At 66.9% G+C, this 24,443-nt stretch overlaps 2 protein-coding genes across 2 annotated transcripts; one reads left to right on the top strand and one right to left on the bottom strand.

The window, feature by feature from the left end:
• The first annotated feature begins 278 nt into the window (after positions 1–278).
• SLC22A31 (solute carrier family 22 member 31) lies at positions 279–6,128 on the top strand. Its single transcript, XM_077130498.1, has 10 exons — positions 279–446; positions 597–1,763; positions 3,391–3,494; positions 3,594–3,748; positions 3,928–4,096; positions 4,260–4,438; positions 4,529–4,637; positions 4,736–4,950; positions 5,306–5,417; positions 5,774–6,128. Exons 1-10 carry the CDS (start codon positions 279–281, stop codon positions 6,126–6,128), a joined length of 2,733 nt encoding a protein of 910 aa, XP_076986613.1.
• Positions 6,129–6,378: 250 nt separating this feature from the next.
• CDH15 (cadherin 15) lies at positions 6,379–22,834 on the bottom strand. Its single transcript, XM_077133291.1, has 14 exons — positions 22,735–22,834; positions 16,802–16,948; positions 15,674–15,829; positions 14,622–14,766; positions 12,236–12,396; positions 11,214–11,342; positions 10,672–10,857; positions 9,758–10,011; positions 9,266–9,408; positions 8,944–9,180; positions 8,623–8,862; positions 8,355–8,491; positions 8,029–8,196; positions 6,379–7,042 (listed from the first exon to the last, which is right to left on the bottom strand). Exons 1-14 carry the CDS (start codon positions 22,774–22,776, stop codon positions 6,842–6,844), a joined length of 2,346 nt encoding a protein of 781 aa, XP_076989406.1. The 5' UTR covers positions 22,777–22,834; the 3' UTR covers positions 6,379–6,841.
• Between the last annotated feature and the right edge of the window lie 1,609 nt (positions 22,835–24,443).

Raw genomic sequence — 24,443 nt, 5'->3', positions numbered from 1 at the left:
GAAGAAAATCTTTTTTTTTTTTTTTTTTTTTTTTAAAGGAAAGACAGAGAGAAGGAAGGAAGGAAGGAAGAAAGGGAAACATTTTTAAACATTTTCTTGTTTTATTGTATTCTGTTTCTCCGTTTTTGTTACATGGGCTGGGGCCGGGAATCGAACCGAGGTCCTCCGGCATAGCAGGCAAGCACTTTGCCCGCTGAGCCACCGCGGCCCGCCCAAGAAGAAAATCTTTAACATGACAGAGTACACACCTGACTAAACAGCAGTGGGTACCACGCTCGATGGTGGCGGGACAAGCAGTCCCATCCGAGGAGGAACAGGTGCCCCAACCACCCACGCGCGTTACCGTCACTCTGGAAGAAGTGACCACTGCAGGTCGAGAAGAAATGAACCTCCTTCGAAAGCACCCGTTTGGAAAGCAATCAGGCAAAGGTTATTACCTGCAGACCGTATGATACTACTAGGCGCAAAATCCCCAAGTGAACCAACTGTACAAAAGTCAGTCGCTTTTTTTAAATGCCAAAAAAAAAAAAGGAAAAGGGGAAAAAAGCCAGTTGGAACAACGCGAGGCAGACACGGAGCCCGTTCAAGGGGCGCAGGAAGCCGGCGGTCGGGAAGGCGCCACTGCAGGGCCCGGCGAGGCCGGCGCGGAGCGCACGAGGGACCGCAACGCACCTTGTCCTCGGACGGGCCGGAGAAGCCGCTCCGAGAGCGCGGGCTCCCACTCGGCGCCACGCCAGGCCGACCCACAGCGGGCACGCTCCTCTTGCGGGGTAATCCCACCATCCAACTCGAACCTCTGGAAAGAAGAGAGAAGGCAGAGGTCCAGCCGCACGCGCGCAGGAGCCGCTGCCGGGAGCAGCAGGCGCGCGGGGCCGCCCGACGCCCAGGCCGCGCCCCGCTCGCCCGAGGGGGCCGCGTCCACGGGGGCCGCGCCCGGGTCGCCCCGAGGGGGCCGCGTCCACGGGGGCCGCGCGGGCCGACCGGCCGCCATTGCCGACCGACGCGGACAATCTCTCCGGCCGCTGGGGCGGGCGGGGGCGAGCGTTCAGGTCCCACAACGGCGGGCGGAAGCTCGGGGCCCTGGCGGGAACGTACCGGGCCGGGCGGCAACAGCTCGGGCTGCCCCGCGCCCCCGCACCCCTGAAGCTCTGCGGACCAAAGCGCCGCCGCCCTCGACGCCGGACGGACCCGAAGCGCTCCCGCCCTCCCCGACGGCGACCTCGCCGGCCCCGCCCCTTATCCCCGCCCCTCGCCCGGCGCGCCCCGCCCTGGCCACGCCCCGCCCGCTCCCCGGGCCCGCCGCTCTCCTTATTGGCCCCGCCCTCAGACCTCGGCCCCGCCCCCCGAGCCCGGGCCCGACGCCACCTGCGCAGCCTGGGCGAATGGAGCCGGAGGCGCTGCGCGCCGCGGGAGGCTTCGGCCGAGCCCGGCGGCTGTTGGCCGCCGCCTCGTGGCTGCCGGGCCTGGTGCTGGGGCTGGCGCTGGGCTCCGAGCCGCTGCTCACGGCGCTGCCAGCGCACCACTGCCGGCCCGACCGCGCGCTGCTGCCCCCCGCGCTGCGCGCCCTGCACGGCCCCGCACTGCTCCGCGCCAGCCTGCCGCGGTCGGGGCCCGCGCGCGCCTGGAGCCCCTGCCTGCTGCTGAGCTACCCGGAGCCCGGCCCCGGCCGGAGCGCGCCCGCCCCCAACGGCACGCGGCCCTGCACGCGCGGCTGGGACTACGCGCTGCCCGCCGCCGGCCTCCTGCGCAGCCCCGTCACCCAGGTGCGCGGCCAAGGTGTGGGAGACAGGCGGCCGGTGCTGGGAGGCGGGGGACACGTGCGGGACGGGGAGGGCATGGCCAGGGGATCTCTGGGCCCCACCCCTGCCCCTCGACCTCCTTCGTGCTCGTCTGACCATGGTCCAGTGGGGCTTTCATTTAGGGGTTAGCACCTTCCTGGCATGGCCGCTGGCAGATGGGACTTCCTGGCCCCTCCTGACTTCACCGTGGACACTGGGGCCCTGTGGTGAGCTGGAGGGGCAGCTGGCTTTCCAGTAGTAAGCCACAGGCCAGCTCTCTAGTTGAAGGACAAGGGTCCCAGTCCTGGGGAGGGCCTAAAACAGAGCCTGTGGTGGACTGACAGGCAGCCATGGGGGTGGGGGGAGGAGGGCTGGGGGGGGGTGGTCAGCTGATCCGAAAGCAGAAAGTGGTGGACGCCAGGGCAGGGCCAGCAGCTGGGTCTGGAATGTTCTATGCCTGGGCTTTGGCCTGCACCAGCAGCAGTCTGGAATCCACCCCCAGGCTTTGAGTTCAGGGAAGCAGGCGGACCTTCAAGGCTGAGAAAGGTTGACCTTGCACCTGGGAGGAGGTGTGGAGGCCTGGCCGGAGGCAGGGCTGCTGCAAGGGGCAACCCATTGTGTGGTGACTCCCAGGCTTGCCTCCCTGCCTGCCCTTTGGCTAAGACCTGTCCTCCTCCCTCTGGCGGCCTTTACCCCGCAGCCCCCCTCCCCAGGGAGGATCGGTCCTTAGTGTGAAAACTGGAGCAGGGTTGCCACATGTCTTGCTACAGCCCGCCTGGGGCCCTGAAACCCGCTGGGCCGCTCTCCTCCCCCTCCCCCTTCTAGTCCACCTAAACCTACCCTCCCGTTTGTTTGCTGTGTGGATCAGTTGGTGCCCCAGCAACCTTACCAAGTGATCAGATTTTGAAACGAAGGCTAGTGTAGCACCACCAAAAACAGCATGTTGAGATTGGAAAACAGAGACGGGAGCTCAGGCAGGGAGGGGCACAGCTGAGCTTGAGGACTCTCGGCCGGAAAAGGCTGAGCGCCCTCAGGGCCACTCCTGGAGTCCGTCTTGAAACACACAGGGCCCAGCCAGGCAGGACAGTGGAGGGGCCCCTGGCACACTTCTTAGTCCTGACTTAGAGCCAAGTCCCTGGGCTGGGGGATGGGTGTGCCATGTTAGAAAACCCCAGGCCCTGTGCGGCCTGCTCTCTGGGAACAACAGGTAGAAATTATGGTCAGAGCAGCAGGTGGGGGTGGAGTGGGAGGCAGGTAGCAGGAGGAGTGAGACTCTGGCTAGAGAAAAGCAGAAACTTTCGGGTGGAGGGCCCACCTCGATGCTCCAGCCAGACTTGGAGCTGACATCCAGGTTTCCTGGGAACCAGGTCACCTGGGGGCCTTAGACCACCGGTCAGGAGGCCTCACTGCATGACCTCGCCTAGGCCCCTCACCATATCTGAGCCTCAGTTTCCCCTTTTCTCCGGGGATGGGGGTGGAGCAGAACCTCTGGAGCCCCTCCCAGCCTGGCGAGCTGGGATTCCTTACATCTCTCTGTCCCAGCTAGGGGGAAGGGAGGGGCCCGGTCCCAGGGGCCTGAGCTGGCCGACAGGTGACAGGCGGCCTCCCGCAGTGGGACCTTGTGTGTGAGGATGCCTGGAAGGGGCCGCTGGAGCAGACGAGTCACCTCCTGGGCTGGCTTCTGGGCTGTGTCCTCCTGGGGGCCATCTGTGACCGGTGAGATGGGGCCCCCCACAGCCCAGCCCGGGCCCCTTGCGGGAGGAAGCAACACTTCTGGACTCTGAGGCGGCCTCTGTATCCCCCGCCACTCCGCAGGTTTGGCCGCCGGCCTGTGTTTGTGGGGTCCCTGGTGCTGGCCACGGTCCTGGGCACCAGCGCAGCGCTAGCTGCCAGCTTCCCCACGCTGCTGGCCCTGCGGCTGCTGCTGGGGTCTGCCCTGGCAGGCGCCTTCCTCGCACTCTACGTGGCTCGTGAGTACTGCGGGGGTGTCTGGGGGTGCCTCTGGGAGTAGCCCTGCCTAGTCGAACGGGTTCTCGGGTCCCCCACCTCAGGAGGGGGTGGCAGGTGGCTAATTGCTCTGCAAGCCCTGGGGTTCATGGGCAGCCCCTGGGGAGGGGGCCTCAGCTCAGTCTGTTGGTGTCCACCCCAGGCCTGGAGCTCTGCGACCCCCCGCACCGGTTGGCCTTCTCCGTGGGTGCGGGCCTCTTCTCCCTGGTGGGCAGGCTGCTACTGCCCGGGCTGGCAGTGCTCGCCCAGGACTGGCGCGTCCTGCAGGGGCTGAGTGCCCTGGGGACTGGGCTCCTGCTGCTCTTTTGGGGGTGAGTGTCAGGAGTGGGGCCAGGGCCACCGTGCGGCAGGGATGGGTCACAGAGAGCCCTGGCTAGGTGTCCTGCCCCTCGGGGTCCGGGGAGGGGCTGGTCTCTGCCCCCGTGGGGGGAGGTGCAGCTTGGGGGCCGTGAGCCACCCTCACTCCCGTTGCAGGCTCCCAGCCCTGTTCCCTGAGTCCCCCTGCTGGCTGCTGGCCACGGGACAGCCGGCCCGAGCTGGGAAGATCCTGTGGCACTTTGCAGAGGCCAGCGGTGTGGACCCGGAGGCCAGCGCCTCGCCGGAAGGGAGCTCCCTGGCAGCAGGTGGACTACCCCCTGGGGAGGGGCACCCAGGTACCTGAGGAGGCAGGAGGGGCACGGGCCAGGCCAGCTCAGAGAGGTGCCTGACTTCTGCCCCCACCCCTTGTGTCCCTGTGGCTACAGAGCTGGGCCTGCTGTCTGCAGGGAGCCCCCAGCCCCAGCACCACTCTATCCTCGAGCTCCTGCACAGCCGCGTCACCTGGCGGAACGGGCTCATCCTGGGATTCTGTTCGTGAGGAGGGGAAAGCGGGCAGCGGTGGAGTTGGGGGCGAAGGTTTGGTCCCTGAGCTCTGGGGTCTGCTGGGCCCCCAGCACCGCCCTCCCTCCCAGGCTGATCGGCCAGGGTATCAGGCCCTGCTTCCTGGGCGCTCTGGCCCCACGAGAGCCGTCCTTCTACCTGCCCTACTTCCTGGATGCTGGCCTGGAGGCGGTGGCCACAGTGCTCCTGCTCCTGTCAGCAGATCGCTGGGGACGCCGGCCGGTCCTGCTGCTGACCACCATGGCCACTGGCCTAGCATCCCTGCTGCTGCTCGCAGGGACCCAGTGTGAGCCCCGGCTGGCGGCCCAGGGGAGGTGACTGGGTGGCCATCACTCCTTTTACCCTAACTGTCTAGCGTGTTGTGTGCTTGGGGAAACTGAGGCCCAAAGAAGGCTGCTACTTGACAGGGATAAATATCAGGATGCCGGCCAGACGGCACAGGGTGGGGGCACAAGGCACCACAGGTGGGGGTGGGCTGCAGTTGCCCCACGGTGGGGAGGCCAGAACAGGGTGTAGTGGGGGACATGGTGGGAGAGCCCTGCTGTGTGACAGGGCCCTTCAAAGGTCAGGATGCTGGAGAAGGCTGGCGACGGGTGGGAGGGAGCCTGGCCTGAGCGGGTGCCTGTGTCCTCCACCTCCAGACCTGCCGAGCTGGGCCCTGCTGCCGCCCGCTGGGCTGGGGCTTGTGGCCTCCCAGGCCCTGTCCACACTCAGCTGCCTCTATGCTTCGGAGCTCCTGCCCACCGTGACCCGGTGAGCGCCCGGGCATGGGGAGCCCCCAGGCAGGGGAGGGGCCGGGCAGACACCCCCAGGCTTATGCACTCCTCCCAGCCCTCCTCCTGGGTGGGGGGTGGGGACCTGCTCAAAGAGGACCCCGGCCAGGCGGGGGCAGGGGCGGGAAAGCCCCGGGGGGTAGCAGTCGAGGGGCAAGTCGGCGCCATTTTCCTCCCTACAGAGCAAAGCTCTTCCCAGGGTGGGGAGCAGCTCTTGCCCAAACTCCTCATTTCTTCCTAATATCCGGGCGCCTTGACCTCTAAAGGCTGGCCGCGCCCTGGGCGGGTCACCGGGCGTTGACGCAGGCGGGCGTCCGTCTGTCCGTCTGTCGGCAGGGGCGCGGGCCTGGGCTTGGTGCTGGCCGCGGGCTTCCTGGGCCAGGCGGCCGCGCCCCTCTCCGCCGTCCACGGCCGCCGCGGCTTCTTCCTGCGCCACGTGCTGTTCGCCGCCTTCGCGCTGCTCGCGCTCGTCTGCGTCCTGCTGCTGCCCGAGAGCCGCGGGCGCCCGCTGCCCCCGCGCCTGCCCGACGCCGAGCAACTCCACCGCGGCCCGCTCTTCCCCGGCCGCCCGCGCCCCCAGGACCACCAGCCCCTGCTGCCGCCCCCCAGCCTCCGCGCAGCCGCCTGCGACCCCCGGCGACACTACTCCAGCTTGGCGGGGCCCCCGCACCAGGAAGGGGTGCCCGGCTGAGCGTCCCGGCCTGGGGGGGCCCCCGCCGGGTGCCCGTGTCCGTGCAGGCAAGGCTGCCTGCTGGGGACAGCGCAGGGGCGGGCGGGGTCTCTTCTCCCAGCCACGCTGTTCATGTGAGGGGGATAAAGGTGGTTCCGCAAGGGCTCTCCCTGCTCCTTCCTCCGCTGTGGCCACAGCCCCCCCCCCCCCCCGCGCTGAGCCCCCCACACTCCCCCGGCTCACGACCTGACCTTGGCGCCGTTCCCTGAGTTGGGGCACCTTGGGGTGGTGTGAGGCTGGGAGCTCCCCTCCAGGCTGATCCCTGGAAATCCCGCTTGGGGGCATTGGGGCGCTGGAGGCCAGGGTCCACCTCATAGAGAATACCAGGTTTTTTATTCAAATTTGGCAAAAAGGCGGCTTCCTTTCAGAGGCAGACGGGGGCTGTGAGCAAAGGGGACAGTGGGGGACCATGCCCCCAGCGGGGCAGCTGGGAGTGGGGCTGCCCGGCCCTGGAGGTGCTGCGATCCCACGCTGGCTGCCCTGTGCCCACGTTTCTGGTTCTAACACTGGAACCTGGTCCAGCCCTAGCCAGGGTCCCCCACAGTCACATGTGACCCTGGTTCAGGGGGACAGTGCTCCCGGGCCTTCAGCTTTGGGTTCAGGTGCCCACAGGAGGCAGCCTCCTGCCTCCCCTGGCCTGGGAGGACTGTGGCCAGCGTCTGTCCCCTGGCCTGTCACGAATGGCCATACATGTCCGCCAGCCTAGTGAAGCGGGGACCCCAGTCCCGGAGGTAGTCGTAGCCCTGGTCTTCATCACCCAGGCTGGACAGGATGGAGCTCAGCGTCCCCGCCACAGAGCCGTCCCCTTCGTAGTCATAGATGAGGGCTGTGTCGTAGGGGGGGACGCTGGGGTCACCATCTGCAGCCTCTAGGCCCTGTGGAGAGGCCCCGGAGAGCTCAGGCCCTGGCTGGCCCTGCGCCATCCTCCTACACTGCAGCCACTTAGGCCAGGTGGCAGGGCCCTTTCTCCAGGTCAGCCAGGGGCACGGGCGCTGCCCAATGGGGCATCAAGGGGTGGCCAGATCGCGGGGTACTGCATCACCATCAGGAGTGCCCACTCGGGACTCAGATTCGCTCGGGCAGCTCTTCTTCCTCCCCAGCCCCTTGGTGCCTCGCCGTGAGACGGGACTGAGCTCAGCCCCATGCCCACTCCAGCTGGAAAACCTGCCCCCGCCCCGCCCCTGCATCTCTCCAGCCTCCTGGCTGGTCCCAGGGCCTGCACCCCTGCTTGCCCCTCGCAGGGAGAGGTGGCCAGTGGGCAGCCCCCTGCCCCCAGCATTTGGTTTCCCACGTTGTTTGGGCCATCTCCCGGCCAGGGGCAGGGAGTCAGCCTCGTGGTGCCCAGAGGAGCCACCCAGATGCCGGGCTCCTGCTGACGGAGAGTGAGGACCTCAAAACAGCCCTGGGCGTTCGGGTGGCACCCAGCACCAGGATGGCATGGCCACCCAGGCGCATCTACTCCTTGCCGGGCCTCCAAGGTAGAGGCGGGAGGCTAGGGCTGACACCGGGTCCCAGACCAGGCCTGCCCTGGGTGTCTGGCTGCCCATGCCACACCCAACTATGACAATCCGTCCCCTCCATCAGTGCCCGGCAGAGGGCAGCCCTGCTCTGCTCTCCCCTGCCAGTCTGGCTGGCTGCTGCTCTGGAGCCCTCACATCCTCAGGGGCTGTCCAAGGCCACACTCTGCCCTGCCCCTGCATCCCCCCTTCCCTTCTGACCGACATGGTGTAGGAATTTGTTCCCTGGCCAGGCACACAGGGGACTCTCAGGAGCATATGTCAGTGTGTAGGCATGTGTGAGTGTGCATGTCGATATCTGAGTGCACTGTGTGAGTGTGCAGACGGCTCCCAGGAGCACCTACCTCACGGATGAAGTCGGCGATGTCAGTGGGGCTGCTGGGCAGCCCCCGGGGTGGCTGGGGGGGCCTGTGGCTGAACGGGGCGTCACAGCGCAGGGGTGGCCGCCCCAGAGGGACACCTGGGGCCCTCAGCCCTATCGGGTGGCGCAGCTGGTTTATGTCGTAGGCATCCTGCGGGGAGCGAGGGGAGCAGACCCTGGACCACAAGCGGGGGCCCCATGCTAAGTCTCTGGGCAGCCCGATGGGGACCAGGAAAGGACTGGCCCGGGGCTCCTGGCCAGCTGGAGGCAGCCCCTCAGACTCAGCACCCACGCCATTCCGCCCCTCACCTGGTCCTCCTCCCCGCCCCCCTGCTCGTGGTAGTCGAGAACGTTGTCCCGTGGGTCGTCCAGTGGCCCGTGCAGCAGGGTCTTGTCCAGAGGCCGCCGGCGGAACCTCCCAAGGAGGGCAGCCAGGAGAAGGAGCACTGAGCGGGGAGGAGGCGGGAGGCTGGGGCCGGCGGGTGGGGGCGGGGCCGGGAGGAGGAGGGGGTGGGCGGGGCCTGGAGGGGTGGGCGGGGCCGGGGGAGGGGGGAGGGGTGGGCGGGGCGGGGCTCACGCAGCAGCAGGGCGGCGCTGGCCAGCGCGACGAGCAGGGCCCCGAGGCTGAGGCCGGCGCCCGCGGCCCGGCGCGCGGCGTTGGCGGGCAAGCAGGCGCCGTCCTGGGCGCAGCGGCACACGGTCACGTTCAGGAGCTGCTCGCGCTGCCGAGGCGGCTGTCCCGAGTCCCGGAGCAGCAGGCTGAGGCGGTGCAGCCCCTCGGCGACCCGGAACCGCGGCCGTAGCCGCGCGTGGCTCGCTGCAGGGGCGGGGGGCGCCGTCAGCGGACGATGCGCCCCGCGCTGCCCCCTCGGGCGGGCCCCCGGATCCCGGGTCTCACCGTTAACCTGAGTGACGCTCCAGTTGCGGGCGAGCTCGGGGACCCCGGGGCTCAGCTGGAAGTGGAAGGGGGCCGCGTGCGGGGGCAGGTCCTCGTCCGTGGCCCCCAGCAGGAGGCCGGGGCCGCGGCCGGGGTCGCCGCACAGGCTGCCGGCTGGCGGGTTCAGCACGGGCGCGTGGTCGTTCACCTCCAGGATCTCGATGGACAGGGTGCCGGTGGCCGTGCGCGGCGGGGAGGCTGCGGGCGGGGGCACCGGCTGGGCTCGGCGTGCCCCCACCCTGAGGGGGTGCCCTGGCGGCGCCCCGCCCGCGCGGCCACTCACCGTCGTCGCTGGCCAGGATGATGGCCCGATACCAGCCGCTCTTGAGGAAGGGCGAGGCGGGGCTGAGCGCGCGCCGCGTCTGGATCCGGCCGGTGGCTCCGTCCACCTGCAGCCAGTCCTCGGGGTCGTAGTCCTTGGAGTAGCTGGGGGTGGGGGAGAGTCGGGGACGGCCCTGAGTCACCCCCCAGGGGTCTTCCACAGTCCCCTAGGCTGGCCCCCTCTGCCCTCAGCTAGCGCTGGCACCCTGGGGAGGTGGGGGGGGCGGCCAGGACACCCAGATGGGTGCTCACGCAGCTCAGACAGTCCGGTTGGTGGGAACTGACTGGCCAAGGCAGCCCCTGTGGACGGAGCCCGTCCTGGTCCGGGGCTCCAGGGCACTCCACATGCCCCCCATCGCCCAGGCACCTGGGCCCAGGGCCTGGCCGGGAAGGCGGGGTGAGGCTGTCTGCGCCACCCCTACCGCCTCATCCCAACGAAGGCAGGTACCCCCACCTGAGCCTCTGCAGCTGTTGGGTGTCGGGGTCTCGGGCAGAGAAGATGGCCACGTGGGTCCCTGGGGCCGCCCCCTCAGCCAGGCTGGTCCGAAGCGGGTTCTCCAGGAACTCGGGAGCCTCATTGGTGTCCTGCACCCGCACACTGACCGTGGCCTGGCCCCGTCTGGGTTTCGGGGCAGCTGCATGCAGTGGAGCCTCGTTCTGCACTGCCACGCGGAGCTGGTGGAGCGCGCAGCTCTCGTGGTCCAGGGGCTATGGGAGGGGCAGGGCTGATGGCGTCCGCCTGGCAGGCGGGCACCCACCCCACCCTGGGGCAGGCCCAAATCCTGGACTTGTGCTGAGAGCTCTGCGCTCTCTCTTTCCCCTTCTAACCTTGAAAAATAGAAAGTGTGTACAAAGGTAAAATAATAGGACAGGGAGCCACCGCCCCAACCAAGTCTGCTGGGTGCCACGAGGTCAGCTCCGTGGGCACGCGGCTGTGGCTCTGAGCAGTCACCAGCTCACAGGTAGAGCCCAGCCCACGCCCCAGCTGCGCCTTGCCCCCGCCCCCGCCATCGCCAGCCCCATTTCCCACAGCAGATCCCTTTATGTGTGTGTACTTATGTGTCCATGTGTGTCTGTGCGTGTGTGTACACATGCACACACAGCCACCCCTGGCTGTGCCTCGGGCCGAGCCCTGCCTGCAGAGGTGCACCGCATGGCCCGCCTATGTCGATTCCACCTGGCAACACACGCAGAACGGGGGTGGGGAGCAGGTCCTGGGGCTGCACTTTCCCCCCCTCCTGAGGACACATTCAGAGTCTGCACCCCTGAGTCCTTTCCTCGGGTCAGTGCTAGCCACTCAGAAATGCGGGTCCCTGCTGCCCCCTGCCCTCCACACCACACACGATGGGTGTGTGTGTGTGCCCCCACCTTTGCCACAGACAGGATGCCCGCATTGGTCCCAGGGTCTGTGCGGATGGAGAAGTGGCCGTCGGGGTCACCCTCCAGGATGGAGAAGCTGGCCACCCAGTTGGGGGAGCCTGGCAGGTCCGCGTCCTGCACCTCGAGCCGGCCCACGTCCACGCCACTCACAGCCTCCACTGCCTCCAAGAAAAACTGAGGAAGGCACCCCGGTTACCTGCAGGATTACGGAGCGGGGGCCTCCCACAGCCTGGGTGCCAGGGGTCACTCACCTCGGTCCAGACCCCCTTCTCCCAGTTCCCCTCTGCACCCCCACACTACGGGGAAGACGCCCTAACTGCTCCCTCACCTTCTCCATGCCCCCAGGCAGCCCCATGAGCCACTATGTACGCAGATGCTCCCGGGGAGCAGGGCACCCAACCCCACAGCAGGGGCCTGGGGAAGACCAGCCCCTGCTCCCGGCCCCCGGGCTCCCAGGTGCCCCTCCAGCCTCTCCACTTTGGCGCCGCACTGGGACTCTGCACCTCCCGCGGAGCAGCCCTGGGGGTCACCTCGTCCCTGGTGAACTCGGGAGCGTGGTCATTGATGTCATCAAGGGTGATGAGGGCAAAGGCCGTGGCAGTGAGGCCGTCCCCAGACATGTCAGCCACCTGCAGGGTCAGGTTGTAAACGGCGACCACCTGGGGGACGGGCAGTGGCGTGAGAGGGCGCTGGGGGCCCTTCAGGATGGGGGGGGTCAGTCTCTCCAGGGCAGCCCTGCAAGCGTCCTGAGGCCCCCAAGTCTGAGCACCCCGCCCTGTGTCCAGGCAGGGGCCGGGCAATGACACGCTGTCAGCTGCCGGCTCGGAGCCCAGGGGCCGTGCTGGGTAGGACCGTGGATGTGGGTGGAGCCAGGCCAGCACTGACACACTGGTCCCTGCCCATGGGGACCATGATTTTGTGGCAGAGGCCAAAGAAATGGACAAGGCCTACACAGACAGCAAGTGACCAGACAGCTCCATGCCAGGCAGCTGTGGGTAAACTGAGGCTGGGCCAGGTCTCAGGAGGGTTTCCCAAAAGGAATCTTCAGGCAGCAGGGGCAGTAGGCGTCTCAATAGGAGGTAGAGACGCACAAAGAATGGACAGACGGACGGGCAGACAGAAATTAGTCACTCCGGAGCGTGCCACGCAGGGAGGGAGGGGCCCTGTCATGTGCTCAGCAGGCGGACAGGAAGACACACTCCCCTAGGACTTGGGCTCTTCCCCTGGTCACTGTCCCCACTGAGGGCAGCACACGGCTGGGTCAGACCCTGACTGGGCTGGGCATTCGCAGCATCTTGGGGGGCTCCCTCCAACAGCAGGTGGGGTGGACAGTGTCCCCCCAAAAGACAGGTCCACGTCCTCACCCCAGGTGCCGTGGGGGTGGCCTTGTTTGGAAAGAGGGTCTTTGCAGACATCATCCAGTTAAGACGAGGCCAAACTGGGGCCGGGGGCCCTGGGGGTACTCTGGACAGAGGCACACACGGGAGAGGCGCCTGGAGGGCCGCGTCCACAGGCGGGCAGGCGGGCTGCGTGGCCGGTCGCAGGGGCTCACCTCGCGGTCCAGCCCCACTTGCACGGTGCGGATCTCGCCTGTGAGCTCGTCGATGCTGAAGAGCTCAGGGCCCCCCTGCGCCACAATGGAGTACCGCAGCGCCGCGTTGTCCGTTTCAGGGTCGTCGGCGTCCGTGGCCTCAGCCCGGGTCACGAAGGTACCTGAGAGGAGCAGGGGTTGCGTGGGGGTGGGAGGCGTCGTGCCCAGGTTCGGGGGGTCGTGGGGCCTGGGGGCCCATCCTGCTGGCAGTGGCCGGTGCTGGGTGCACCCGTGGCCTCAGGGCACCTCTCCCCAAGACGCGCGGGCCTTGGCCTGGCTCTGGCCACGTGGGTGAGGCTGGTGGCTCCTTCCACCTGCGTGGCCCCAAGTCCTTCAAAAGGGGGACCCCTGGGAGATGGCCGAGGGGCTGAGCAGAGCAGGCCCCCAGACCCCCAACTCCCACCCCAGCCGTATGGCATGTGCCACCCGAGACCCGGGCAGCTCCGGGCCAGCTCGCAGGAGAGGGGATCACAGCCAGGCCCCCTGCAGCTGTCCTCACCTGAGGCGCAGGGCCGCCACCACCCCCCACCCACCTGCCTGAGGTGTGAGGAGACACTAAACCAGCAGGGGCGCGGGAAGCACGCAGCTGGGGGCGCAGGGCACTCCTCCCAGCACAGCAGCCTCCTTGCCCAGGATGAGGCAGGTGCTGGGGGCACGTTGGGGGGGGGCCCGGCCCTGAGCACATGCGAGAGAAGCAGCCCCCCACCGCCAGCCAGGCGGACCCCGTGCACACGGGCGCTGCCAGCAGGGTCCAGGAGTAGGAGCTGCTGGGGTGAAGGCCGAGCCGGAGCACGGGGTGGGGATCCCCCGAGCCGCACAGCTCCCAGCAGGGGGCCCTGGGCCAGGCGTCCCCACCTGGGCTGGCGGCCCGCGCCAGTCGGGCAGACGCGGTCCCACTGCTCGGCGGCTGCTGAAGAGAAGCAAGCCGGGGACAGAGGGACACAGAGCCAAATCGCAACAGCCCGAGGCCCACCAGTCAACAGAGCCCGCGCAGGGTTGGGGGGCACGGCCAGGAGGACGGGGACAGGGGACAGGGATGGGGGGCCGGGGCTGGGAAAACAGACCCATTAAAGAAGGCGGAAGAGGCCGCACACTGCAGGCAGCGAGGAGCCAGCACCGCTTTTGCTAAAAATAGGTGCATGGGGCTGCGGGGGCGCTCTGCAGAAGGTGGCAGATTGGGAGGGTTAGGGTTGGTGTTGGGGTTGGGGTTAGGGTTTGGTTTAGGGTTGCGGTTGGGTATTAGGTTGGTATAAAGGTTAAGGTGGGGTTTAGGGTTGGTGTGGTGTTGGGGTTAGGGTTAGGGTTGGGGTTAGGTTTGGGGTTAGGGTTGGGGTTAGGGTTGTGGTTGGGGTTAGGGTTAGGGTTAGGTTTAGGGTTGCGGTTGGGTATAAGGTTGGTATAAAGGTTAGGGTAGGGTTTAGGGTTGGGGTTGGGTTAGGGGTGAGGGGTGAGGGTTGAGGTTGGGGTTAGTGTTGGGGTTGGGGTTAGGGCTAGGGTTAGGGTTAGGGTTAGGGCTAGGCGCATGTGCTGATGGTAAACCCCTGACTTTCACCATCGTGCATGGCTGGGATAGAAGGAAATAGAAAGGCAGCTCATGGCGGCACTGGAAGTTCAGGGAAAAAGAGAGACGGGGAGGGAGGGAAGGAAAAGGAGTTGGGGACAAGAAAAATGGTTAAAGCAAACGTGAGGAACATTAAGGAAATGTCTTTGAAGTGCTCCTAGGAATTCCCTGTAATCTTTCCATAACTCTGAAATTATGTGTAAATAACTAATTGTTTTCTTTTAAAAAGTTAAATGAAAAGATAAGGAACTGCCATTTTGTCTGGAAAAAACAAGCAGAAGGAAAGATGAGATGGCATCAGCACGAATAGCAAAGGGCATTTTCAGCCTTCCGCTGCCCGGAGCATGTCGGGGGCAGCCCTGCCTGGACCAGGAGGCGGGAAGGAGCAGCCCTGGGGGGCCTAGGGGTTCTCTGCCAGGGGCGCTGTGACCTGTCTGCAGTCCAGATGCCCTGTTACAAAGCAGCCCGAGCACTGCGTCCACCAACCCTCCCCTTGTATTTCAGGTTTGAAATGTAATTCGACCTGGAAAGTGGCCTGACTTGTGGAAATTCTCTCCGTCTTGATGACTCTACTTAGGGTTAGCTTTGTGAAGAACCTCTGAAATTCCCACCCAAGGGAGACCCTGAACTTCTGACCTACCCAGAGCCCCTTAGCAGAGGGCACCCTCTCCCTGGCGGGGGGCCTCAGGGCTCCAACCTCACCTGGGACAGCACTTCCCCCTTCTCACTTGGATGCCTCCTGGGTCGGGGCCCTCCCTTCTCACCTGGGTGCCTCCCCCTTCTCACCTGGGGCGGCGCCCTCCAGCACGTGGCCGGTGAACACCTCCTCCCGGAAGACGGGCCGGTTGTCGTTCTGATCCACAACGACAATCTCCAGGTCCGTAGGGTCCTCCAGAGTGGATCCTCCCAGGTCTAGGGCGAAGGCCCTTAGCTGGTCAGCAAGAAGCAAGGGCTGGCACAGGGTCCCATGTTTGGGTGGCCCCATCAGGGTCATGTGAAAGAGCAGCAAGGGCAAGCTTTGCCCCCAGCGCGGCACTGCCAGCTTAGGTGTGAAACGACCCTGCGTGGGGGCCTGTGTCCCAGCATGCGGGCACTTCCTCTGAAGAAGAGCCTGCTTTCTCTTAGCAAGGAAACTGTCTGCTTCCCTGCTTGCCTTGGCCACCAGGAAACTCATTTGGTGCTGGACTGAAGTGATTCACTCATGTCCTGCCTCTCTCACTTTCTCTACATGGTTTTGGTTCCACTTGAAGTTTATTTTAAATTTTCCTGCATATGTGAACATTTAAATTAAACTGCCTTCTATTCTTTTGGAGAATGGGCATGATAGAATATCCAGGAAAAAGAAAATAATCCCATGTTCTCTGTGTAATATCAGGAGCTCTCTCAAAGTCTGAAGAAAGATTCAGGGCACATAAAAAGGCGTTATGCCTCCCAGAAAAGAGCAGGGAGCAGTCCCCTCTCCCCAGCCCGGGGCAGGCCGCCATCTGCAGGACGGTGTGGGGGTTCTGCCCCCCAGCAGGCACCCCTCCCGGCCTCCGCCCTCTAGAGCTCACCTTGGTCCCCAGAATCCCGAGCTCCCAGGGGCAGGTCTCATGAGCACCTCCCTGGGGCCAGTCCCACCCCTGAGAATCAAAGGGCAGTTGCTTGTGGCTCTACCCAACTCCCTGGAATCCCTGGGGCACCATCTCCTGGGGCCTGAGCTCCCCTCCAGGGGGCCCGGGGGCCATGCCACAGGAGCAGCATTCCCAAAAGCCAAGGGCTTGGCGGGTCCCAGCTCTTGGCCCCTTCAGGGATGAGGCGGGACCTGGGACCAGACCCGGGCTCCCCACGCGGCCCACCCTGAAACGATCCGTCTTCTCGCGGTCCAGCATGGCGTTGAGGAAGACCTTCCCGGAGAACTTGTCGATGGAGAAGACGCCCCGGGGCTCCTCGTCCACGCCGGGGCCCTGGATGCTATAGATGATGCTGCCCAGCTGCTGCTTGTCGGACTTGATCTGCTCGGGGAGACGGGCAAGGGGAGGGTGGGGGCCCCTCTGTGCTGAGGGCAGGGGAGATGCAGGCACCCCAGGCCTAGGGGTGAGGGAGCCTCAACCCCCAATCCAGAGTAGTGGTGGCATGGGGGTTCCTGAAGCCTCCCCCAGGACACAGCCTGGGTGGACCCGAATCTGTGGGTCCATGGGGGAGTGTGTGCATGGGGGAGCAGAGAGCGTGTGCACGGGGAGGGGGAGTATGTGCACAGGGGAGGGTGTGCACAGGGGAGGAGGAATGTGTGCACAGGGGGAGAGTGTGCATGGGGGAGCAGACAGCGTGTGCACGGGGAGGGTGTGCACAGAGGAGGAGGAATGTGTGCACAGGGGGAGCGTGTGCAGGGGGGAGCAGAGAGCGTGTGCACGGGGAGGGGGAGTATGTGCACAGGGGAGGGTGTGCACAGGGAAGGGGAGAGTGTGCACAGGGAGGGTGTGCACAGGGGAGGAGGAATGTGTGCACAGGGGGAGAGTGTGCACGGGGAGGGGGAGTATGTGCACAGGGAGGGTGTGCACAGGGGAGGAGGAATGTGTGCACAGGGGGAGAGTGTGCACAGGGAAAGGGAGTGTGTGCACAGGGGAGTGTTTGCACAGGGGAGTGTGTGCACAGGGCAGAGCATGTGCACAGGGAGAGGGGAGCGTGTACGGAAGGAGAGTGTGCCACAGGAGCATGCCCACGGGGGAACACCCTCGGGGCAGAGGGTGTGCAGGGGTGCGTGGCCCCGAGGGCTATGTGGGGAGGGTCTGAGCCCTGCTTTCAGCCCAGAACAAGAAAACCCTGGGGGAGGTGGGGGGAGCTGGGCCCAGGGTTTCCAGAAGACATTTGGGAACAGGAGTGAGGGTGGGGTGGGGGTGGGTGAAGCCTCAGTGCAGACCTTTGAGGGACGAAGAGGTCACCTCAGCTCTGGCCCTGCACATCCCGCCCTGCACCCCTGCCCTCACCTGCACCAGGGTGTACGGGATGCGCTTGTAGTTTTCAGACACGCTGATGGAGGGGATAACCCAGGCTCTCCGCACACGCCCGGGCACCCGGTGCCAAGGGTACAGCGCGCTGGGACCCCCAGGGACTCCCCGAGACAGGCCCAGGCCCTGCAACGAGAAACCAGAGCACGGTCGCACCTGGCTGGCGTGGGCGGGGGGCACCAGTTCCACTCGCCTCTGCCACAGCCCTGGAAGCCCCTGCAGCCGCCCCTCCCAGTGCTTTCCGGGGCTCAGGGGTGGGAATTCTGAACCCTCGGCGCCCGACTCCAGCTCTGTGTGTCCAGGGGCGTGGGGCTCGGCCGGGAGGGGCAGCAGGGAGTCTCAGGGGTGCTGCGCAGCATGGAGGCGGCCGAGTGGGGCTGGGGGTCACAGATGAGTGGGTTCCACTGCTGCACCCTGCCGAGGGGGGGCCCACGGTGGTGAAGAGGCCAGGCCCCCGACATTCCCCTGCCAGCTCCCAGCATGCTGGCCCACCAGGGACCACCCCACATGGTGGGGGGGCGGGGTCCGTGGGCCCTTCAGAGGGACGGGGCAGCAGCAGGGACTGCGCACACCCAGGGCCTGTGGGGCGGACCCAGCAGCTTCCCTGGTGCCGTCTGTGAGGTGGGGGCGGCCAGGGTCCTGCAAGCAGGAGGCTTGACCTGGGGGAGGCCGTCAGCACCCAGGCCTTCACTGGGCACGTACAGGCCCGCGCCCCCCTGCGGGCACCTCTCCCCATGAACCCCTCCCCACGGGCCCTCTCCCCGCAACCATCCTCTTCAAGGATCCCTCCCCGCGGCCCCCTCCCCACGACCCCTCCCCACAGGGCCCCTCCCGCCTGTGCCGTTTTCTTTGAGCTGTGGATGGCTGTGGGATTCTCACCCCAACACTTGAATTCCAGGAAATGGGGCCCCTTGGGGCGCGCTGCTTCCCTCTCTGGACCCCGGGCCCTGCCGGCAATGCGGAGGGACGGAAGGAGGACGGCTGAGATGGGGCTGCTGCGCCCCGTTCTGTTCCAGAGCCGGGGAGACTTGGGACCCAGAGCGCGGTGGGCAGGTGGAGAGACGCCTGGGGGTGGGGGCAGCCCGGGCTTGGGAGCGGGGCCGGGGGTTGGGGGGGCAGCCCCTGCGGCTTCTCCGACGCATTCCACCCAACTGCTCCCCAACCGCACGCGGCTCTCTGCTGGGAACCGGAACGCCCCCCTCCCGTGGGGAGATGGCGACCCCCGGGGACAGCCGGGCAAGGCAGTGGCTGCATGGGCACCGGCCCCCCAAAACACCCCGATTTCCTGGGACCGTCCTGAGCTCGCCTCCATCCCAGACGCACGGTCTGTGAAGTCGCAGGAACCCCAAACGCGCGTCCCTGGGGAAGCACGAGGCGGGCGCCCGCGGGCCCCTGGGACAAGCTGCCACCAGCCTGGCGGGTGGGACGGTGACCTGCGTGGCAGCTTGAGCTGCCCGAGAACACACTGCTCACCAGCCGGCACTGCCCCGGGCCCCGGGGCCGCCCACCGCCCAGCACCTGCAGCAGCTCGGAGGCTGTGAAAGGTGCGATCGCGGTGGGGAGAGGGCAGGTCCCTGCGTGGGTCTGGCACAGGGCCGCCGGCTCGGCTTCTTGGTTCTGCCCCGTGAGTCCCCACGCCCTGGGCACCGCACAGCCCACGCAACCGCTCAGCCTCTGCCTTAGGAGGCGCAGAGATGCGGGGGGTTTCCCAGGGCCCCCCATGCATGTGAGGCTGCCCGGGCTGGGACCCTGTGCAGAACCGCCACTCAGATAGGGGGGTCAGGGCTGGGGGCCGAGCGGGCCGGGGACGAGAGATGGGGCTAGGGGCCTGGCTCCCTATGGGACCCCCAGGCTTGCCCACGTCCCTGCCCCACACCCCAAGCCCAAGGCAGGAGGGTTGGGGTCCACAGAGGGGACAGCCCCTCCCAAGCCTTGGCCCCACCCATGCAGGTCAGCAGGGAGCAGGGAGCGCAGGGCAGCCCCAGGCCCCGCCCCCTGCTGATGTTCCCGAGGGTGGGGGGCTCCAGTCTGGGGGGGTGACGGTCCTGACCCTGAACCCTAACCCATCGGCCTTTCTGCCCAGCTGTGTCCACCCACTCAGGAATCAGACCCCCCTCCTTCCCAGCAGCGAGCAGGCGGAGCACGGCCGGGGCCGTGGGTGGCAGGCGGGAGTTGGGGACCCGCTGGCCCTGCTCAGGCTGGGCTCAGACAAGTGCACCCCTCTGAACCTTGGGCTCCCCCTTGGAAACACGGGCCCTAGGGAGCAGAGTGCAGGGGGCACCGGGAGGAGACAGAGCCGGACCTGTGGGGCCACGTCCAGGGACAGCCTTCCAGGCCCCTTACTCTCAGCCAGGAGTGCCCCAGGAGGGGCAGGGCTGGAGGACTGGGGGCGGGGGGGGGCAGGTCGACGGGGGACAAGAGGTGGCCTCACGTGTCTCTGCCTCACCTGCGACCCTCGTCTCCCCACTGCCTGGTCCCAGGATGGGGCCCACCCCCTGGGGGAAGGGGTTCGTATTGTCCTCTGCTGCACCCCCAGGCCGGCCCCCAGCAAGGCCTCGTGCATCTGCTGATGCGGGGACGGTGGCAGCCGCCCTCTGTGGCTGCTGACGTGCTCGCTTGGCTGGCAGGACCCCAGGCATGGGACGAGTGACGGCCCTGAGCTCCCCAGGCCCGCACCCCCGCAGGAAGCCCCCTGCCCAGTGACAGATGGCCGTGTAGCCTCTGGGCCCGCCTTGGACAGGGCAGGGGCTCCTTGCCAAGGCACCGGCTGCCTCCAGGCCAGGGGCGGCCCTGCTGCCAAGTGGGACTCACCAGCCCGGGCAGGAGCCAAGAGGCAGGGCTGGGGTGGCGGGGCATGGGGGACGCCTTCCCACTCAGGCCTCACTCCCCCTCCCTCCCTTTCCCTACCCTCCCCCTTCCCCACACCACCATTTCCATGCTCCCCCCTCCCCCCATTTCTTCCTCTCCCCCCTCCCCACCCCCCCACCCCTACTCCCCACCCTTTCCACCCCCCTCCCCCGCTCCCCAGCAAGGTTCAGAGAGGCCGGGCTACTGGCAAAAGGCCACACAGCTGGAAGGTGGCGGCCAGACCCGCGAGGAGTCACCCAGAGCCCTGAGGGGACCGAGGACCCTCCAGACCCCCAGGCTCAGCAGAGTGGACCTGGCTCTGTAGAGCCCACGTGGTCAAGCCCTTGTCCCTGTCCAGGTGCTGCCAAACCCGGCCCCTCCACCCCAAGCAGAGCTGCTGGCCGTCTCCCTGGCGCCCAGCAGGCCCCCCAGACTTGCGGCTTTCAGCTTCAGCAGCCCCTCTATCCCACAGTGGGTGGAAGGCCAGCCCGCAGTCGCCTCGGGGGAAAAGGACACCCCCCCATGACAAAGCCATATCCATGGACGGAGCAGACAGCAGACCCGCTGCCCTCGAGCCCGTGCTGTGGCCCCGCCCCTAGCCAAGGACGCTGAAGGAACCCCCAGGGGCTGCTGAGCCCACCTCCCTCAGGGCTTCCTACCTGCCAGGCTCGAGGGGTGCCTCACAAGCACCCCGATTCCCAGAAGAGGAGGCCGAGGCTAGGACGACTGCTAGCAGGGGCAGCGAACCCTCCAGCCACGAGCCTGTGCCTTCCGGGCCCCTGGCACCGTCGCTTCCACACTCAGGGCCTGGCCAGGGTTGACCCGTTCGCCCTCCGCGCCACGCTGAAGCGGGCAGGGGTCTCCAAACCCACTGGCCCTGGGGTCCCGCCCCTTCTCCGCCTCGCCCTGCTGCCAGCTCTCAGGAGGTCCTGGGGACCTGTGTTCAGCTCAAGGACTCTCACGCCTGGTCCCGACTGAGAAGCCCTGGGTGGAGGCACTGCCCCGTGGGGCCGAGACTGAGCCGGGCGGGGGCAGGAGACACCCAGCCTGGGCCCCTCTAGCTTCTGGGGCGGAGCCCTTCCCCCGGGTTGGAATCCGGCCCCCAGATTCCTGGACAGCCCGGCAGGTGGCGGGGTTGCCAGGAACAGGCCCAGCTGTCGGCCTGGCCCCAGGGGCTGCCCCGTCCAGCTGCCACAGGCTTCGGGGCTGCCAAGAGGGCAGAGGCCAAGCAGGCTGGGGGTAGGGAGAGGTGGGGGCGCAGCAGTTCCCTCCTCCTTGCTGGGAGACACATGGCTTCCCACGGGTGGGGGCGAGCTCTGTGCCTCCCCAGCCCCTCCCAGGGCTCCGATCTACACTGGACAGAGCATAGGCCCAAGGGCCGCTCTGCTCTGCTGCCTGGGTGACCCTCCAACCAGCAGGCAGTCCCTCCCGCTGGCCCTGGGGGGCGTGCTGTGTCCTGGGGGCCCAGGACTGGACCTGGTGTTTCCTTTCCCCTCCTGCTTCGGACACGCCGCTGCTGCCACACAAAGCGTGAGGCCACTACCCCCGCGCCTTCTTGTGGGTCCCGGGTGTGGGCCAGCCTACCGGGTGCACAGGGTGGTGAGCTCACCCGCTGGGAGCCCCCTCAAGGGTCAGACAGGCCAGGGGAGGTGGGCCCAGGGCCCAGGTGCCCGAGCGGGGTCGGGAGCCCCACGTCCAGGCCGTCTCGGGCCCACCAGCCTGAAAGCTGAGCGGTTGGGGGAGGGGCCGAGTCCTGTCACACACACTTGGCAGGCCCAGGAGACCCCCTCCCAGCGGAGCTAATCAGAGCCCCACATGCTCCCCCCACTCCTGGGGGCCTGGCTCCAGCTGTCTGGGGAGGGAGCGCATTCTGCAATAGCCCTGGGAGAGGCGGAAGGAAGGAAAAGTACAGAGGCATCTAACTCCCCTTCTCCCAGAAAAGTCCACTTGGGGTCCCATGGAAAGGCAGTGCCGAACCCCAAAACAGGAGGCTTTCACCAGTGTGCAGCCCCCACATTGCATGTGGTGCGGTTGATGGGGAAGTGCTGTCCTAAGAACAAGTGGGGGGCAGCACTGGGGGCTCGGATCCTTCCAAAGGGGATCCCAGCGTGTGTGGGCGGCAGGTGGGGGTGTCCAGGCCCTGCCGAGGAGCGGGCCCCCAGGCAGAGGGCAGGCACAGTGGAAACCGTGGGCAGTCAGGGGCAGGCGGCTGTCTCTGCAGAGCCGGCTGGCTAGGCACCTGGACGGTGGCCAGAGGGTGAGACCCAAGCCTGCCTGCCTGGCCCCTTGGGAAGCTCTGGGGGTGCTGCCCGACCCACACTGGGGGTGCTGCCCGACCCAAACTGGCGCAGCCTCGCGGGCACTTGCCCGCCCTCTGCACCCACTGTGCTGCCAAGGAGGAGGTGTCCGGTCGGCAGCTCTGAACCCACAGATGCTCCAACCACGGGCGGCCCCGGCCCTCTAAAGGCATTGGGTCCCCAAGACCCAACCACAGGGCAGACTGGAGGCTCCGAAGGCCCACCCGCACCCCAGAGAGAGCCGAGCACCAGGGGTAGAGGGCAGAGATTTGTGGGGCCCAGGCCCCACCCTGCCCCCTGCAGCTGTTGCTGGGCTCCAGGCGGACACAAAGGCACGGCCAGCTGTCCTGGCCCGAGACGATGTGGGGGCATGCAGAGGTGGGGGTGGGGGTGTCTGGGTGTTCAGGGGAGCCCCCTGCTGTCCCAGCATGGGGGGGGTTGGTGTGGAGGGTTCGGACACTCCCAGGCCTGGCCCCGCTGAGGGACGCCCTGCTGCGCCCCTGCTAAAGTGGGAGCCTGGGGGGCTCCAGCTGGGCCCTCCGTTCTGGGTGATCCCATCAAAGTCCCTCCACCTCCTTCCTCCCCACACCTGGGATTCACCTGGGCACGGAGCAGCCTCCTCGGGGAGCACCGCCCCACCCCAGCAGCCCAGCAGCCCACCCGGGGCCCCTCAGCTCGCAGGACCCCCGAAAGGCGGCGGGAGAAGCCTGGGGCTCCCCACGTTAGGGCTCAGGGAGCAGGCTCTCCCCACGGGGTGCAAGGCCTTACCTGGGCCAGCAGCCCGAGAGCGAGGAGGAGCGCAGCGTCCATGGGCAAGTGTCCGGGCTCAGTGGCCAGCGGCGCCTCTGGTCGCGACCCGAAAGGCGGCCTGAGCGACAGCACAAGTGTGGCGGGGGCGGGGCCGGGAGGGGGCGCGTGGGCGGGTGGGCGGGGCCGCAGCCTGAGCGACAGCACAAGCGCGCCAGGGGCGGGACTTGGAGGCAGCGCTTGGTCGGGTGGGCGGGGCCTGGAGGCAGCCCGTGGGCGGGTGGGCGGGGCAGAGGCTGAGTGACAGCACAGCGTGCGGGGCTTCCGGAGTCAGACGGTGGGCAGAGGCTCAGGCGGGGTGCAGAGACTGCCCAAAAAGTGGGGTGGGGGTTGGGTTAGGGACCGGATTGGACTCACTCACTCACTCTTGGGTTGTGGGCCCTTGGCCGCCGGGGGCTTGGCAGGGCTCTCTGCCTGGAATGCGCGCCCCTCGCTCATTCAGCTGGGGGCTGGCTCCCTGGGCCCCTGGATTCGGTTTTGGGGAGAAACGCACCTCCTCACCCTACAGAAAGCCAGCGCCTGCCCTTGCCAGCAAGGATCGCATCTGCCGTTTCCCTTGTGTCTCCCTCCGGGTGGGAGCCCCAAGGGCAGGGGTTTTGTTCCCTGCTGATTCCGGAAGGCTTGGAGGCCGAGTCTGGGGGTGCAGGGCACTGCGGGGTGTGGCCCTACTGGGGGCCCTGCCCCCTGTTCCTTGTCACCCAGGGGAAGAGGGATAGTGGACCGGGGTCCTCCCTGCCTGCCCAATGGGCCTAGATGTGGAGGCTTTGGATGCCAGCCTGGGGCTCCCTGCACCCCTCTTCTCCAGGGGTCCTCAGGCAGGGCCTGGAGACATGGCGTTGGCGCACGTCTGACCTGACCTGTCAAGCCCACCCGGGCCCCATCAGTGCTACAAGCGGGCAGAGAGGAGACAGTTCACCTGTGTTGCTCTTTCCCTGTCCTGCCTGCCAGGAACCTCAGTCGCACTGGTGCTGTGGCTTCCAGGGCTGGGGCTGGGGTGCTTCTCCCCTTCTCTGCCCAAGTGTCCTTGTCTGGTCCCTGGGCGTGAGGTGCCATCGCGACACCAAAGGCCCCTCGACCTCACTCAAGTCCCCGCTGGCCTGGACGCACTGACACCTCCACAGGGACTCGGCACGCCCGCAGGTCTTCACGCCCCACTTGTCCTGTGTCTGTGTTCCCACCCCGGGAATGACACCCAGAGACGTCCTGGTCAGCCTCAGCGCCAGGCACAGCGGCAAGCCCCACCCAGGGGGCCCTGCCTTCCAAGGGCTGGACCTTTGCGCCATTCCGCCGGGTCCCCTGTCCACCCCCTCCCACCCTCTGTACACCCACCCCTCTCGTTACTGATGAGGAGCTCTCTTGGTGCCCCCTGAGCCCCAGGGAGCTATCCATAGAAGTGCGGTGCCCCCAGTCCAGCCCCTCTCGTCCGTGCCCCGTGCCAGGTGAGGCGCTCCAATGCCCTGCCAGGCCTGCACACACCCAGCCTGCGAGAAAGGGGCTACGGCAGGGGAGACCACACCACAGCTGGTTCCAAGTAAGCGCATGTGAGAGCAAGTGTAAGTGTGTGAACAAGTGGGTGGGAGGGTGTGACATGTATGTGAGATTGTGTGTGACTGTAAATGTGTGAGATTGAGTATATACGAGTATGTGAATGTGTTGTGTGCATGCATGAT

The sequence above is a fragment of the Tamandua tetradactyla genome, chromosome 16 (genome assembly GCF_023851605.1).
Source record: "Tamandua tetradactyla isolate mTamTet1 chromosome 16, mTamTet1.pri, whole genome shotgun sequence".
In the NCBI taxonomy this organism is placed as follows: Eukaryota; Metazoa; Chordata; class Mammalia; order Pilosa; family Myrmecophagidae; genus Tamandua; species Tamandua tetradactyla.
Note: the sequence above shows the minus strand (reverse complement) of the source record. Positions and strands in the feature narration are given on the sequence as shown.